This window comes from Falco biarmicus, chromosome 17 (assembly GCF_023638135.1).
Source record: "Falco biarmicus isolate bFalBia1 chromosome 17, bFalBia1.pri, whole genome shotgun sequence".
NCBI classification, from domain to species: Eukaryota; Metazoa; Chordata; class Aves; order Falconiformes; family Falconidae; genus Falco; species Falco biarmicus.
This window is the reverse complement of record NC_079304.1, coordinates 4184296-4198679: the sequence shown is the minus strand read 5'-3', so window position 1 is coordinate 4198679 and position 14384 is coordinate 4184296. Positions and strand designations below refer to the sequence as shown.

Here is a 14384-nt window from a genome sequence, read left to right as displayed (position 1 = left end):
CCAGCGTGCACATGGCTGGCAGCGTCCCCATGTCCTGCAGTGTCCCCGTGGTGCCCCCGGTCCCGCACAAAGGCCCCTCTGTGCGCCATGGCACCACGTGCAGCTCAGCCACGCGGCCGCCGGCAAATCCCCGGGCAGGGATTAGTGGGGCAGGATTAAGGGCCCCAGTTTGGGGGGGCTGGGGCCGCACCAGCTGCTATTAAAGGCGGGGGGCCGGGGAGTGGGGCCGCGGTGGTGCCATGGCTCCGAAGACGGTGCTGATCACCGGCTGCTCCTCCGGCATCGGGCTGGCGCTGGCGGTGAGGCTGGCACGGGACAAGCAGCGCCGCTTCCGAGGTGAGTGGGGTTGGGGGGATCCCCCATGCCTAGGGGAGACCCCCGTGCGGGGCTCAGCTGCCTCTGCCCCCAGTTATCGCCACCATGAGGAACGTGGGCAGGAGCGGGGCGCTGGCGGCGGCGGCGGGGCCGGCGCTGGGTCGGACGCTGGAGATCAAGCAGCTGGATGTCTGCGACGAGGACTCCATCCGCGCCTGCCTCAACAGCATCCCTGGGCGCCACATCGACGTCCTGGGTGAGCCCCAGCACCCCCCTCCCACCGAGTCCCCATGGCGCCCCGTGCTGGGGGGCCACATGCCAGGGAGCCTCCATGCTGGGGACACCCCGTGCATGGGGGGTTGTCCATGCTGAGCATGTCCCATGCTGGGGACCCTCTGTGCTGGGGACACCTCATGCACCAGGGACTCCCTGACCCCATGCACCAGGGACCCTCCATGCCAGGGACCCTCTGTGCTGGGGCCACCCCGTGTCCCAGGGACCCCCTGACCCCGCACACCAGGGACCCTCCATGCCAGGGACCCTCTGTGCTGGGGACACCTCATGCACCAGGGACCCCCTGACCCCACACACCAAGGACATCCTGCACCAGTGACCCTCTGTGCCGGTGCCACCCCATGTCCCAGGGATCCTCCACACCCAGGGCATCCCATGCTGGGGACCCTCTGAGCATTGGGGACCTTCAGCATTGGGCGCAGGAGGCCCCTGCATGGGGGACACCCCACTGATGCCCCGTGCCCACAGTCAGCAACGCCGGGGTGGGCATGGCTGGCCCCCTGGAGTGCCAGAGCCTGGCAGCCATGCAGAGCCTCATGGACACCAACTTCTTCGGCCTCGTCCGCCTGGTCAAGGAGGTCCTGCCCGACATGAAGCGCCGCCGCGGGGGGCACATTGTGGTCATCAGCAGCATCATGGGCCTGCAGGGTAGGGGAGGATGGGGCACCCTGGTGGAACCAACAACCCCCCCCCACCCCAACCCTGACTGGGACCCCCTCCACCCATTCCAGGCATCGTCTTCAATGACATCTACGCAGCCTCCAAGTTTGCGGTGGAGGGTTTCTGCGAGAGCCTGGTGGTGCAGGCGCTGCGCTTCAATGTGGCGTGAGTCCAGGGGCTGGTGGTGGGCACGGCCCCCCCGGGGCGGAGGGGTTTGGGGGGTGCCGGGGTCCCCAGTGCCCCATCCCTGGGCAGGATCAGCCTGGTGGAGCCAGGGCCGGTGACGACGGAGTTCGAGATGAAGTTGTACGAGGAAGCCAAACGCGCTGACTACTCGCGGACCGACCCCGAGACGGCCGACATCTTCACCAACCTCTACCTGAGGAACTCCAGGGACGTCTTCGCCAGCCTGGGCCAGACCCCTGAGGACATCGCGGAGGTGACAGGCGGGCAGGTGGCCCTGCCAGGAGTGGGGCTGCCCTCTTCCCACCCCCCGGCCTGGCAACCCCCAGCTGGGCTGGGCTCTTTAGAGAAGCCTCAATTAGCCCTAACGAGGAGCAGCGACCCCCAGCTGGCAGCAGAGCAGGGGTCCTGCTCCAACAACTCCTTCCCCCTCAGCTCCATCCTGATGGGGCTGAGCCCAGCTGGGAATGGGGGTGGATGGGGATGGGGTTGGGATGGGATGGGAGTGGGGGATGGGAATGGGGATGGGATCAGGTGGGATGTGGTTGGGGATAGGATAGGATGGGAATGGGAAGGAGATGGGATGGGGATGGGAAGGAGATGGGATGGGAATGGGAAGGAGATGGGATGGGGATGGGAAGGAGGTGGGATGGGGATGGGAAGGGGTTTGGAATGGAATGGGATGGGGATGGGGATGGGCAAGGGGATAGGATGGGATGGGAGTGGAAAGGGGTTGGGGATAGGATGGGATGGGAATGGGATTGGGAATGGGGATGGGATGCAGACAGGATGGGATGGGGATGGAAATGGGAATGGGGATGGGCTGGGATGGGCTGGGAAGGAGAGGGAGGAGATGGGGGCAGGAAGGGGACAGTGATGTCCCTATGTGCAGCACACACTGCGGGTGATCGAGGCGGCTCGGCCACCCTTCCGGCATCAGACCAATGTGGCGTACACGCCGATGGCCGCGCTGAAGCATGCCGACCCCAGCGGCGCCCTCATGACCGATGCTTTCTACAAGCTGGTGTTCAAGTACGACGCGGTGCTGCGGCTCAGCCTCCGCGCCATCCGCCTGCTCCGCTGGAAAGCCCAGAAGGTGAAGGAGGGTGTCCGGCTGTTGGGCTTCAGATAGACCCCCAACCCCCGGTACCCAGCTCCCTTCGGGGGGCAGCTCGGAGGTGGGGGGTGAGTGGGGCTGGGACCTGCGGGGGGTTTCGCTTCCTGGCCCGAAATAGTGCCCGCCACCGCCGCATTAAAATCGGGAGTGGTATTTTTAACCAGTGCCAGGTGAAAAAGCAGAGCAGCTTCCTCTGAGAGTGCAGCGGCCGTGAAGGGGCTGGGAAGGGCTAGCAGCTGCCCCCCCCCCAGCCTCCTGCTCTCTGGGGGCACCCAGACCCCCCCCATCCCCTTGCACCCAGGGGCATGCAGCACCCTGGGGCCCTGGTCCTGTCCCCAGCGATGGCTGCGTCCCTTCCCCCAGCCATGGCTGTGGGGTCAGCAGTGCCCTGTGTGTGGGGGTCCCATACTGCACTGTGTCACCCCCCCGCCAGCACCGAGCCCCCGGCACTGGGCCGGCACAGGGGGCTGCAGGGCGCTGGTGCAGCTCGGCTGCAGCGCTGGGTTCAGGGGGTGCAGGGGTGGCAGCAGGGTGCGAAGGGTGCGCGGTGTGTCCAGCGGGTGCATGGGGGTGTAAAGAGGGGGTGCAAAGGGGCTGCAGGGACTGGTGCAGAGCATGTAGATTGCTGGGTGCAGGGTTTCTGGGTGCAGGATGGGTGCAGCGGTGCAGTGTGCATGGCGGGCGCAGGCCAGGCAGCATATCAGGGGGACCCCAGCACCCTGCGCTGCTCTGGGGGCTCCCCACCAGCTCGGGGAGGGGGATGGCAGGGAGGGGGGGTGCAGCCTGTACCACCCCCTGTGCTGGGTGCAGGGTGCTTGCGTGTGGGCGCCTGGCGTGACAGCACCCAGGAGGTGAGAGCAGGGGGAAACCGCAGGGAGGCCCGGCATGATTCAGTGCCGTGGGGCCATTTCTCAGAAACCTTCCTGGCTCCCACCACGCTTCCCGCTGCAGCTGCGCCGGAGCCAGGGACACCGCACAGCCTCGCCGGTGCCCAGGATGGAGGGTGCAGGGATGCAGGTGTGGTGGGGATGCGGGGTCCTCAGTGTAGCCCCCCCCAAACCCCTGCCAGGACCCCCAGCCCCATGTGCGAGGAGCTGGATGGCAGCTGCAGCACCGTGCACCAGCTCGTGTGGGTCTGGCTGGCTCCAGGCACCTCGGGGACAAGACGGTGGGGGGGGGGAGAGGAAATATTTTTGCATTATCCCCCCCTTTTTGCGCGGGTTGATGGCAAAGCAGCGGTGGGGACCATGGCACTGGGGCTATGGCAACGGCGCAGCACCTGCGGGACGTGCAAGGGTGACATCAAAGCGGTGGCGGAGAATCAGCCCCCCCTTCCCCCCCGCTGTGGTTTCTGCAGATTTGACTAACTTTCTCCGCTCCAGGGGTTAGGGAGGGGGGGTAGGGGGGGCTACGCCAGGCCTCAGGGAGCAACGAGGGGGGGCCCCCCACCAGAGCCACAGCTGTGGGAAATGGGGCTGAGAAGGAGGGCAGGAACCCCCCCAGACACCCCCAGCCCCACGGTTCCCCCAGTCCCCCAGGAAAGCAGCAGTGAGAGGGAAGGGGGGGGGGCAGGATCATCCCCAACACCCCACAGCCCCACTCACAGCCCATCTCACCAACGCCCGTGGTGGGAAGGGGGTCCTGGGTGAAGCGAGGGGGGAAATGGAGCTGCTGTGGCCTGGGGAGGGGGGGTCCTCCATTGGTGGGGGGCGCCGGGGCCATGGCTATGGCTGAGGAGCATCACCACCAGCCTGGGACCATCGTCCCCGGTTGTGGGGTGCCACTGCAGAGGCCAGGAACATCCCCGCCATGGGCACAGCCCCGCCGGTGGGGGGCTGCGTCCGAGGGGCCGAGGCCGCTCGTGGGGTACAAGCAGGTTCTTCTCAAAACAATCGTCTGTCGGGACTTTCCTGGCCCCGGCGTGTGACAATCGGCAGCCACTCCCCCCTGTGCCGTCGCTCCCCCGAGGGCTGCGCACGCTGCCCAGGTGCGCTGCCTTGCTGCGATGCAAATGCGGTGCCAGATATAACCCCGCCGGAGGGAATGGCGGTGGCACAGGAGTGCGCGGCTCCCCGGGGGCTTCACTTCCCTCCCGGCAAAGCGAGGGGGGCATCAGGCGTGACGTGAACCTGCTGTCCCCAACCGTGGTGCCACGGGGACAGCCGCGGCCCTGTCCCTGCTTGCTGCCTGCACCCGTGGCTGCAAAGCTTCCCCCTTGGCAGTGCCAGCGTGGGGGGCACTTGCAAGACCCCCACCCCCTTGTTGCTCAGCCCCCCAAGAGGAGCACAGAGGTGGCCCCGTGCCCCGCTCACGCCTTGCCCCCCGGCTTTGGGGAGCCCCACACCCTCCCTGGGGACAACAGGAGCCCGGCAGAGCCACCCAGCCCACGCAGAGGGCTGGAAAACGCCGGGGAGGTCCGCAGTGGGATGGCGCGGGGGGAGCGTGACTCAGCCAGAGGCTGGGGAACTGGGACAAGGAGGAGGTGACGGAGGTGACTCAGTCCTCCCGCACCCTCTCGCCTCTCCCGGCACTGCTGGTCTTCGGGTGCTGGACCGCTCTGTGACGGGGAGCAGGAGCTGGCCAGGATGCTCAGAGGATGCAGCTCAGCACCCGGAAAAGTTTTATAGGATATTTTTGTGCGTTACAAAGCGTGTTTCAACATGATGGGGGAAACGAGTTCCTCGCTGCTCTATCATAATTACAGCATATCAGCAGATAAGGATCTCTGTCATCACACCAACCCAACCTTTTTATAAGCCTGGTGCTTGAAAGGGTCTTTGGTTCCAGGCAGGAGAGGGCTGGGGGGTGAGTTAGTGTCCAAACAGCTTCTATTCCGGGAAAAGCCGGGCTGGGGATACGCTGTGGGATTCGCTGCCCCCCAGCGCCGAGCCCCCTGGGTCAGCCTGGAGCTGCGAGCGCTGGCAGCGTTTCACCCAGTCCTTCCGAGTCACCTGGCAGCGTCGCAGCGAGGGGAAAATAACTCTTGGCGCTTGCGTTTCACCCAGGCGAGGGAGGAAGTGAAGGTGAAGGTAAAAGAAAAAAAAAAAAAAAAAAGGATCCTGTGACTTTCTTGTTGGGTTTGGTTTTTTTTTTTTTCTTTTCTGTTTTTCAAGCGTGTCCAGCTTCTCATGGTAGAAGGCGTCGGGAGGGTATGAAATAAGCATGAGCAACACCAACCTGCTAAAACAGGTGCTAAAAAAGGGCTGTGGGAGGGTTGGCGTCAGCCTGCCCCCTCCCCGCCTGCCGGCGTGTTTCCATCGGACAGACACGCTCTGGCACGGTGGGCGCAACTCCCGTTGCCCCACGGAAAGCCCGAGCCCACGGAGCAGCCATGCCTCCAGCATTGAAGCCGGCCTGGAGGGGGTCCAGGCACGTGGGGCTGGGAGTTTCCTTGCCCCCCTCCCTGGGCTGCTGGGCATGCAGGCTCGTCCCCCTGCGGATGGCGGGACCCCCAGCGATCCTACCAGTGAGAGCGTGGCTGCGTGGGGAGGAATTCAAGGGGCACGTGCCCCTTCCACCATCCCCTTCCTCGACGCTCCTTTCCCTGGCGCTGCCAGCCGGGGGACACCCTGCGCGAGGGCAGCGTGATGCCCACCCAGCGTCACCCGCAGGCGCCTGCAATCCCAGGCACAAACCCAGCCTCCGGTGTGCACCAGCACCGTGGCTCAGCACCCGGCCACCGCCACCACCACCGCCAGGGCTCCTCCACACTTCTGCCGGAGCCTGGTTTCGCTGTGACTGTGCTTGGTAACACCAGGGCGAGGAGGATGGCACGTTGTGACAGATCAAGTCACAAGGAGCGAGTCCTGAGGCTGGCAGCAGCTGCCTGCACGCTCGGCTTGGTGTCCAGGGCATCCCGCAGGAATCGCTTCTGCTCTACTGGGGTGACTTTGGGCTGTTCCCCTCCTGGGAATGCATGTCCTGCGCTTGCTGGGGAGACAAGGAGAGTCGTGGCAGTGCCAGGTCAGAGAAGGGCGCGTTTCCTTGGACCGTAGCGTTCATCTGTTAACCAAAACTAAAACCCAATCCCATTTTTCAGCAGTTAGAGGAGCAGACTACTTTAGCTTTACATCTCAGAGGGTATCAGCACTCCACTGAGTAACTAGTCAGTGTTCTGCCATCGGGTCAGCAGCCCCGCGTGGAAGCACCACGGCTGCACGCTGGTCATGGCTTCCATCACATCATCATGATTTACAGATCCCAGCGGCAATAGACGGGAGCAGCTCTGGCCCCGGCGCTCCGCTCCCGCTTGTCAGCCAAGATCTGCTGTTCACCTTTGGGCTCTGAGCGTCACCCAGCGCCTCTGCTTTTGTGGCTGAAAGAATGAGCTTTGGCCATGGGAGAGCAGGGGAACAGAGCAGCGCCCAGGTCCTGTTAACTATTAGGTACACAGGAGTTTATGGAAATTTTTAAAAAATTTAATAAAGTTTTAAGCACAAGAGACTCATTCTTTAATGCTAAAAGCTGGATTGCTGAGCCTCCTGCTGTTGCGCTGCCTGCTGTTTTGGTATAATTCATCAGCAGAGAAAGAAACCAAGCGGAGACAGATGAAACAGCTGGCTGGAGCGTGGTCAAAGAGAATGGTCTGAGCAGAAATTTGTTTCATACCAAGAAAACCAAAGCAGGAGCAGAATAAATCAGGCTCACAGCAACTACCGGCAGATTTTGCCCCTCTGTTTGCCCAGAAGAAGCGATTCGCAAAGCTCCTGGAGCTCAGAGACCTGCCCAAGGCTGCACGCAGCCCCACGGGCTCCCTGCCTCCCACGCCGGGGCTTGGGCTTGGCCCCTAAGGGAGGGTCCCGGCCCCTGGGGCAGCGCTGTGGGACCCGGTGGGCTGTGCCAGAGGGGTCCCTGCCGTGAAGGGAAGATGCCGAGGGGCTGATCCGAGCGCCGAGCCTAGCGCTCCAGGCCCGCTCCCAGGCCACGGCTCAGGCAGGCTCTGGCCCTGCTTCAGGGAGGCGCAGGCACACGCTCAACGAGCATCACACAGCGGATCAACGGTACTCATAAAAATATATCTACATTTTAATAAAAGACCGGGTTGAAATTCCACAACACGCGACTGCTCAACGATAACCTCCAGGAGGTTATGGCTTGTCAACGCCAGACAGCACAGGGAACTTCTTTCGGTTCAGTCCGCCTCGAAATCCTGACTCTGCCCTGGCAGCAGTGGGAAAACGGCGCCGTCTGGGCCAGGCACTCCAAACCCATCCCTCCTTCCCTTCAAAAACCTGGCAGCATTCCTCACGGTTGGATGCTCACCTTATCTGGGAAGCAAGGGTAGGTGGCCGAGGCCCTGCCTGGCGGGAAGTGAGGAGCGGGACAGTAATCTGCAGAGTGTTTTCAAGGATTCGGTGGCGGCGTGAGAAAGCCAGCGGCAGTGCTGCGTGCCACACGTTCGGCGAGCTGAGGAGCTTCCTGTGCAAATGACAAGTTACGTTTTATTATGCGTCATCTTCTTCGTTTCTGCGGAACCCTGAGGAGCACATTCAGCAGCCACGGTGTGCGTGTAACGCGGGTGCTTCCCCCCGAAAATGCAGCAGGAGGGATGGAGCTATGGAATTGGCTGAAGCCTTTCCCAGTCCAGCCTGCTGGCCGCAATCCTCCAGCAGTCACATTAAGCCCTGGTTGGAACCGCAGCCTGGCTGTCACAGCGTGACAATTCATCGGGGAAGATGAATTCATCACGTGCCTCATGATGGGAAACCGGTTATTGGAAAAGACCCTAAACCTAGTTTATAACTACGCACAGGACGTCACACAAGGCAGGAAAATAGTTCTCCTTACCCCGAACGATAAGCAAGATGTAGGGTCTAGCACTTCTTCAGCTACTCAAGCACCCTGCAGACTAATTTATCTTTCTTCAGATGTACCATTATTGGGGAAAATTAATACAATTATTTTTTTTAACCTTAAAACCCAGGGAGGCAGAAAGTATTTGAGCCAAAAAAGTGAGCCCAGGCCAGAGGGAGGAATGAAATTCATTATTTCTTGAGCCTTGTCTCTGTGGTCCAACCTTCCCTCGTGGAAATGGATGGATCACCACGGATATTGGCACAGCAACGCTGAAAAAGTACAAAAGCAACGTAGGTATCAAACCGTACAATGGATGCAAAAAAGTCCATCAGAACACACCTAACTCTACATTATACAAAAATACTTTGCAAAGAATAAACATTCACTCAGCAAAACTGTTATCAAATTCATATCTTCAGCACAGTGACTAATAATACAGCTGCAGAGCAATGATCAGATTAAAAGAACTATTTTAAAAACCAGCTTCAAAGTAATGGTAAATACTCATTTTGCAAAACAGCACATTTCACTCCGAGGGATATCCCCACATAAAACCAGACAGCGTGATTGAGCTGTCAGCTCCCACACATTCATGTATGCAGATTCTCACGGTGTTTGCTGCCAGGACAGGGTGACTCCCGCTCTGAGCCCAAGGCGTCCTGCCGTCCGCAGGGATGTTGAGTGCCAGGGCTGGCCGCAGGCTGGACAGCACGGCCACCAGTTCTGCTGCTGGAGCTGAGCAGGAGCAAGGCAGGGGCACAGTGAGCAGCACAGTTTCGTCCTGGCTTTTGGCACCCATCAGAAAGGAGGACTTTCCATCAGTGAAAAATCAGGATTTCCCCCAGACCGCATGGACGAGCCAACCGATGACCTCAACTGGGTATCCCAAAAACGCATACAGTTAAAAAACCCCAACACCAAAATAGGTCTCATTTCTTATTTTGCTATTACTGAGTAAGAGACATGTGGGAGTGACTTTAAAGAAAGTGAACAGAGGGGTAAGAAAAATGAAAGTGTGGTGGGGCCACATGCTCTTTAAGACTTAGGGGAAAACCTTTAAAGAGGAATTAATAATCCCTCCCAGACACGCGTTCTCCCTGTTTCGGTGATTAGGCATTTGAAGACCACCCGGCACGTAACAGCTAGAGAAAACTCCTCCTATATAATTCTGACTATACATCTGACCGAGCAGGGAAACTGGCAGCAGGGCGTAAAAACCTTTTGCGCTGAGTTAAAGCATACATTCTAAACCCAAATGCACATTAAAAAATAAAAAAAAACATCTTAAATGGCTCTTAATTTTCACAAAAATAAAAGTTCATATAAAAATCGGTCTCGGCTCCTAGTATTTTATACAGTACTGCTCACCACAGCAGCTAGGCATAGATGCTACAGAACACTGAATTATTTGTAAAGAAAAATTTTAAAAGGTGTCACCTCCCTGTGACACTCATTCAAAAACTGGCATAGAAAAATACTCAAGAACTTTTCTTTATACTAATTCAAAAACAAACAAACAAGCCTCCCCTCCAATCTAAACCAAAGATTTGCTGTCGGAAACCCGGTCCTGTTATTTGAGCACTACTCGGTGCTCTCCTCGCGCTATGTGTGAGGAAAATTCGTATCGGTCGTGGCTTCTGTACCCGCAGACGTTGCACTCGAAGGGATCGCGGAACCCGTGGCAGCCCATGTGGATGGTGAACATCACATAATCCAAAAAGAGAACACGGCAATGGTCACACCGGTAGACCCCGATGGCTTCCCCTTCCTTGTTGATGACCTTAAAGGCATCGCGGGGGCATATGGCAGGTGGCTTGATTATGTCGTATGGCCTCGGGAAATCCTTGAAGGACTGGAGGCCGTTGCGGGCCTGAGCGGCGATCATCGGGCTTTGGTGGAAGGTGGGATTCTGCCGCTCCTCGTGGTTGCTGTCAGTGTCTGTGGAGTCTTGGCCACTGTTGTTTGGGGAGAGGCCTCTGTCAGAAGACAGGCTTTTGTCCCTTAGGTGGGGGTGGCTCTTCTCTGCATCCTGCGAGGTGCCGTTGGACACGTCGGCGCGGGTCAGCGGGATGGGGTACAGACTGCTGATGACGGGGACCATTTCAGAGGTGGGAGCTGGCGGCGTCTGCACAAGAGGGCGCAAGGCTTCCGCCCCGAGGTAGGTGATGGCATTGTTTATGGCCTGGTCCATCATGCGTCCTTGCATTACGTCACTTTCCTTTTCGTACATGAAACTTGAATTATAATTAACATCAAAATTATGTCGCTTCTCACCTGCAAGAGAGGAGAGAGATTAAATTACCTGGGTGTGCAAAGAAGGATTTAAACTTCATGATGCCTTTTCTAAATGGCAGTAGTGACTGGAAAATAGAGGCATGAAATGTTCTCTGCTGAAAGAGGCTGTTCATATACACAAGTGGCGGGGGGGCGGGGGGGAGGGTTTGTTGTTTTTTTTAAAGCTCAAGCTTGGAAGCAAAAAAAAATTAATAGAGGAAGTGGTGAGGATACTTACTGGACAAATCGTCATTAATTTTTTTTAATTATTCTGGGATTTAAGGGGGAGAATATTATCAAAGCTTCTATAGATTAACTTCTCTCATCTTTTTTCTGGAAAAAGGTAAATAATCATTAATGAAAATATTTGTAAAAGAGCTAATTGATAATGAACCAAAATACTCCATTTTTGGTACCAAGACTGCGACCTTTTGTGTTTGACTTGTCCTCCGAGAAGCATACCCCTCTCGGACAGAAAAAGTGAAGACAAGTGCCGGCCAAGATTGAATACACTCTTCACTGTTTTTACCCGTCTGATAGAATCCTCTTTTATACATCCTCGGCCACTGAAGTCAATTTTCCCCACTGTCCTCTGCCAACTACAGCTTTCTCCGCACTAAGCCTGGTTTCTTTGAACTTTACACAGGTTTTCAGATAATCGAACGCTGGCAGCTGTGTATAGATGTATAGAAGAACATATTTAGGGTCACTTGACAGGGAGCTAGTGAAAGAGGAGTGAAATGCGCTCCTCTCTCTGCACGGTGGGGCCTTGAAAACTCTAGCCTAGACAGAACAGGAGGAGAACGAAGAGAGTGTACCTGAAATTCTGCTCACACCTTTCCTAGCAAGAACTAAGGCAGTGGAAGGTGGGCTGGGCAGAACACTGCAACAAGTTTTCCCCATGTCAGGTGCAAGGAAGAAATACAACTGCACCCCAAAAGGACTAAAGTCACTCTTTTGGTGAATGTGTAGAAAAAAAGTAACTGAATTCTGTGGTTACAGAAAACAGACAATTGTTCATAGCTTTTAAAAAAAAAAAAAATGGACCAGACCAAATGTTTCATGTGCGAGTGACTTGCAAACATCAGATCCACTAATCTTTTAGTTACAGTAACTTGAATAGTGCAGATGTTTATCAGTCACCTGTCAACACCATGACTCAATGTATATGAAACTCATTAGGTTTCACTGCAGAGGCAGAAAACCAGGAGCTCACGTTTCTCTTATAAAACACTCAAAAAGGTTAGCGAACCACAAGAGTGTAACTGCTTCCAACCCTCAACAAAACTTGCTATCCAGCTTCACACAGAAGGAAACAAAGCGATATAGCACATTTGTATGACTCATAAACCCAGCTCCAGGCAAGTGAAAAAGATGTGAACAAGTTTGAAATTTAAAAAAAGGCAACAAAAGCAAAGAGAGACAGGATTCCCTACAAATTTTGGGTTGGCTTCACTGTTATAAGGTAAGACTTCAAAAACCTAATGTATGATCACTGAGGCTCTCGCAGTGTTCTGCTATTCCACCATCCTGGTGGCTTTTTAAAATCCCCGCAATAACCCATTCTGCCTCCCTTAAATTACCAGTTCCACCAAATGAAATGCAAATACCCACAGGCTCTTCTGACAGACATTAACGTGTCACGTTGCCATGCTCTTTTAAAAGGCCACGGCACATCAGATGCAGCCTTCTACAAGAGGGCAAGAAATCAGGCTGTAAACCAGACCGCGACATTTCTAAGATACTTTGGGAGGAAAAGGCTTTACATAAAGAATGGCTTCTCTCTCTCCTCCCGCCCCCAACTGTCTCAGCAGGCAACCCCAAGGCAAGCACACGTCTGATTTTAATTCCTCAGTAAGATCCCTATATTTAGGTAGGCTGAATCTGCCTGAAAGCACCACAGAAAGTGCTAATCACATACGCAGAACATCAAGCTATAGCACTACATCACAACCAAGCTGAATGGAGGCAGAGCAGGAGCACTCTTGATTGTTTCCCCTTAAATACAGCAAACCTTTCCATGGAAAGAGCCAAAAAAGCCAGATCAGTGCTTCACCCAAAAATGACAACAGCAGTCAGGAGAAAGTTGGTATCAAGGGTTTAGAAAAAGGGAGAGGAGTATATGGGGACTGAGGGATGAGTAAGATGGACTGTGCCAAAAGCAGTTGATGTTCTGTTGCTGTAGCCAGCAGGACAATGTAATAAATTATTCTGAGTTAAGCTACTGTTTGCACCAGGCAAAGCACCACAAAGTTACCAAAAACCTTTGAATTAAACTTACAGGTTCTTTAGTATTCACGTACAAAACAGCCACTGGTTAGCAGAGCATCTTTCCTCTTTTTTTTTTTTTTTTCTTCATTTGTTTGCCTCAGTGCAATGCAAAATCTTTCCCCTTCAGAATTCACACACAAGCCATAGCGTATGACACATACTCATGTGCTGCTCAGTGCTGCTTCACTTACTCTGAAATGTACGTAGATTTTTGCAACCTGATGAGGTGTGGACACTGGAAAGAGGGAGTGAGCCTGTTTCCTGCCACTGTGCTAACCAAAGCAGTCATTTCTCACTTTGCACACAAAGAGGGACAATGGTGTTTGCGACTGTGTCAGAACCGCACGAGCACTTTTACTACTATGAGAAATATATTTTTTACTCCCAGTTTCAGGGAGAACTTGTTTTTAAAAAGGAAGAAATAGAAGTCTGTGGGTCAAGATGCTCAGCTGGTGTAAACTGGCAGAAATGCATTGACTGCGCTTTGACTGAAGATACAGCCCCCTGAGTGTTTTGTACAGCAGTGAAGTACCACCAGCACAGGTACTGATCTGCTCTGCTGGGCTATTTTTAATTTTATTTTTTTTTTTGCTAACTATCTGTTCACTAATCAAACAAGGAAGTACAAAAAGCCAGGGTTTGTAACTTTGGCCCATATACATGCAAACAGAAATCCACAGCAAAATAGAAAACACAAAATCATAAACTTCCACTTAAACCCTTGTTCCTTCATAACTGAAGGAAAAGCTGAGGACAAACTCTTTGCAGGAGAAGGCTTTGAAGAGGGGCCTAGTGCAGAGGTTAAGAGTCAAGTATATGGCCTGCTGATTTGTGTCCTCATTTGAGACTTCAGACTTGTGCACATGAGGTAGCTACTGACAACGAAAATGTGCAAAATAGCCTGGGTGAGACTCCTGGTGCTTGTATGAACCTCTGTAGAGCCCTCAAATAATAATAAAGGGATTTTTTTTTTTCTGATCAATAGACTTCATTCACAAAAATGAGCCAAACAAAGATGCCTTGTTAGTATACTTCTCTATCCCTTCTTCCTGACAAAATGAAAAATCAGCACCCGTTCTGAGAGCACCGTTTCCCAAGAAATCGCAAAGCTGTCCTGGCAGATTTGCACTCCTACGCATAGCGTTCAGAAAGTCACAAAAGTCAAATCAAGGTCGGACAGACTGCTCTCGCCAACATACTTCCCAGGGATAAAAGGGACCAATTTTTTCACATATTACTTAACAAGAACATGCCAATCGCGTAGGTTCTAGAAAAAACAGCAAGCTTCAGAAAACAGTTATTTTGTTCTTTGAGGTGAACTGCCCTGGGTCCTCCAGCTTCTCCACAGAACCCCTTGCATGATGCAGCACCAGTTCATGCCATCAGCAGACCACATTGCTGAGCTCAATCACAAATCAAACAAGGATCTTTTCCGTATGGTAACTAGTACGCTGGTAAAACAAATCAGAAAAAC

The 14384-nt window shown here is 54.9% G+C and overlaps 2 protein-coding genes across 12 annotated transcripts in view; one reads left to right on the top strand and one right to left on the bottom strand.

Annotated features, from left to right (window-relative positions):
- The first annotated feature begins 71 nt into the window (after positions 1-71).
- Positions 72-2584, top strand: RDH8 (retinol dehydrogenase 8). The gene is made up of 6 exons (XM_056362138.1): positions 72-336; positions 410-571; positions 1078-1257; positions 1341-1434; positions 1525-1708; positions 2345-2584. The coding sequence occupies exons 1-6, from the start codon at positions 240-242 to the stop codon at positions 2582-2584; spliced, it is 957 nt and encodes a 318-aa protein (XP_056218113.1). The 5' UTR covers positions 72-239.
- Positions 2585-7573: 4989 nt separating this feature from the next.
- IKZF3 (IKAROS family zinc finger 3) overlaps positions 7574-14384 on the bottom strand; it is a 37998-nt gene continuing 31187 nt past the window's right edge. For all 11 annotated transcript variants that reach the window (XM_056362135.1, XM_056362137.1, XM_056362132.1 and 8 more), the window contains one exon: positions 7574-10639. In XM_056362135.1, the coding sequence (XP_056218110.1) occupies positions 9936-10639 (704 nt within the window). In that variant the 3' untranslated portion in view covers positions 7574-9935. The remainder of the gene's footprint in view (positions 10640-14384) is intronic.

Coding starts and splice junctions, on each gene's coding strand:
- RDH8 (XM_056362138.1), top strand. CDS start 240: ATGGCTCCGAAGACGGTGCTGATCACCGGCTGCTCCTCCGGCATCGGG. Junction 572..1,077: donor GCGCCACATCGACGTCCTGG/GTGAGCCCCAGC, acceptor CCGTGCCCACAG/TCAGCAACGCCGGGGTGGGC. Junction 1,435..1,524: donor GCGCTGCGCTTCAATGTGGC/GTGAGTCCAGGG, acceptor ATCCCTGGGCAG/GATCAGCCTGGTGGAGCCAG.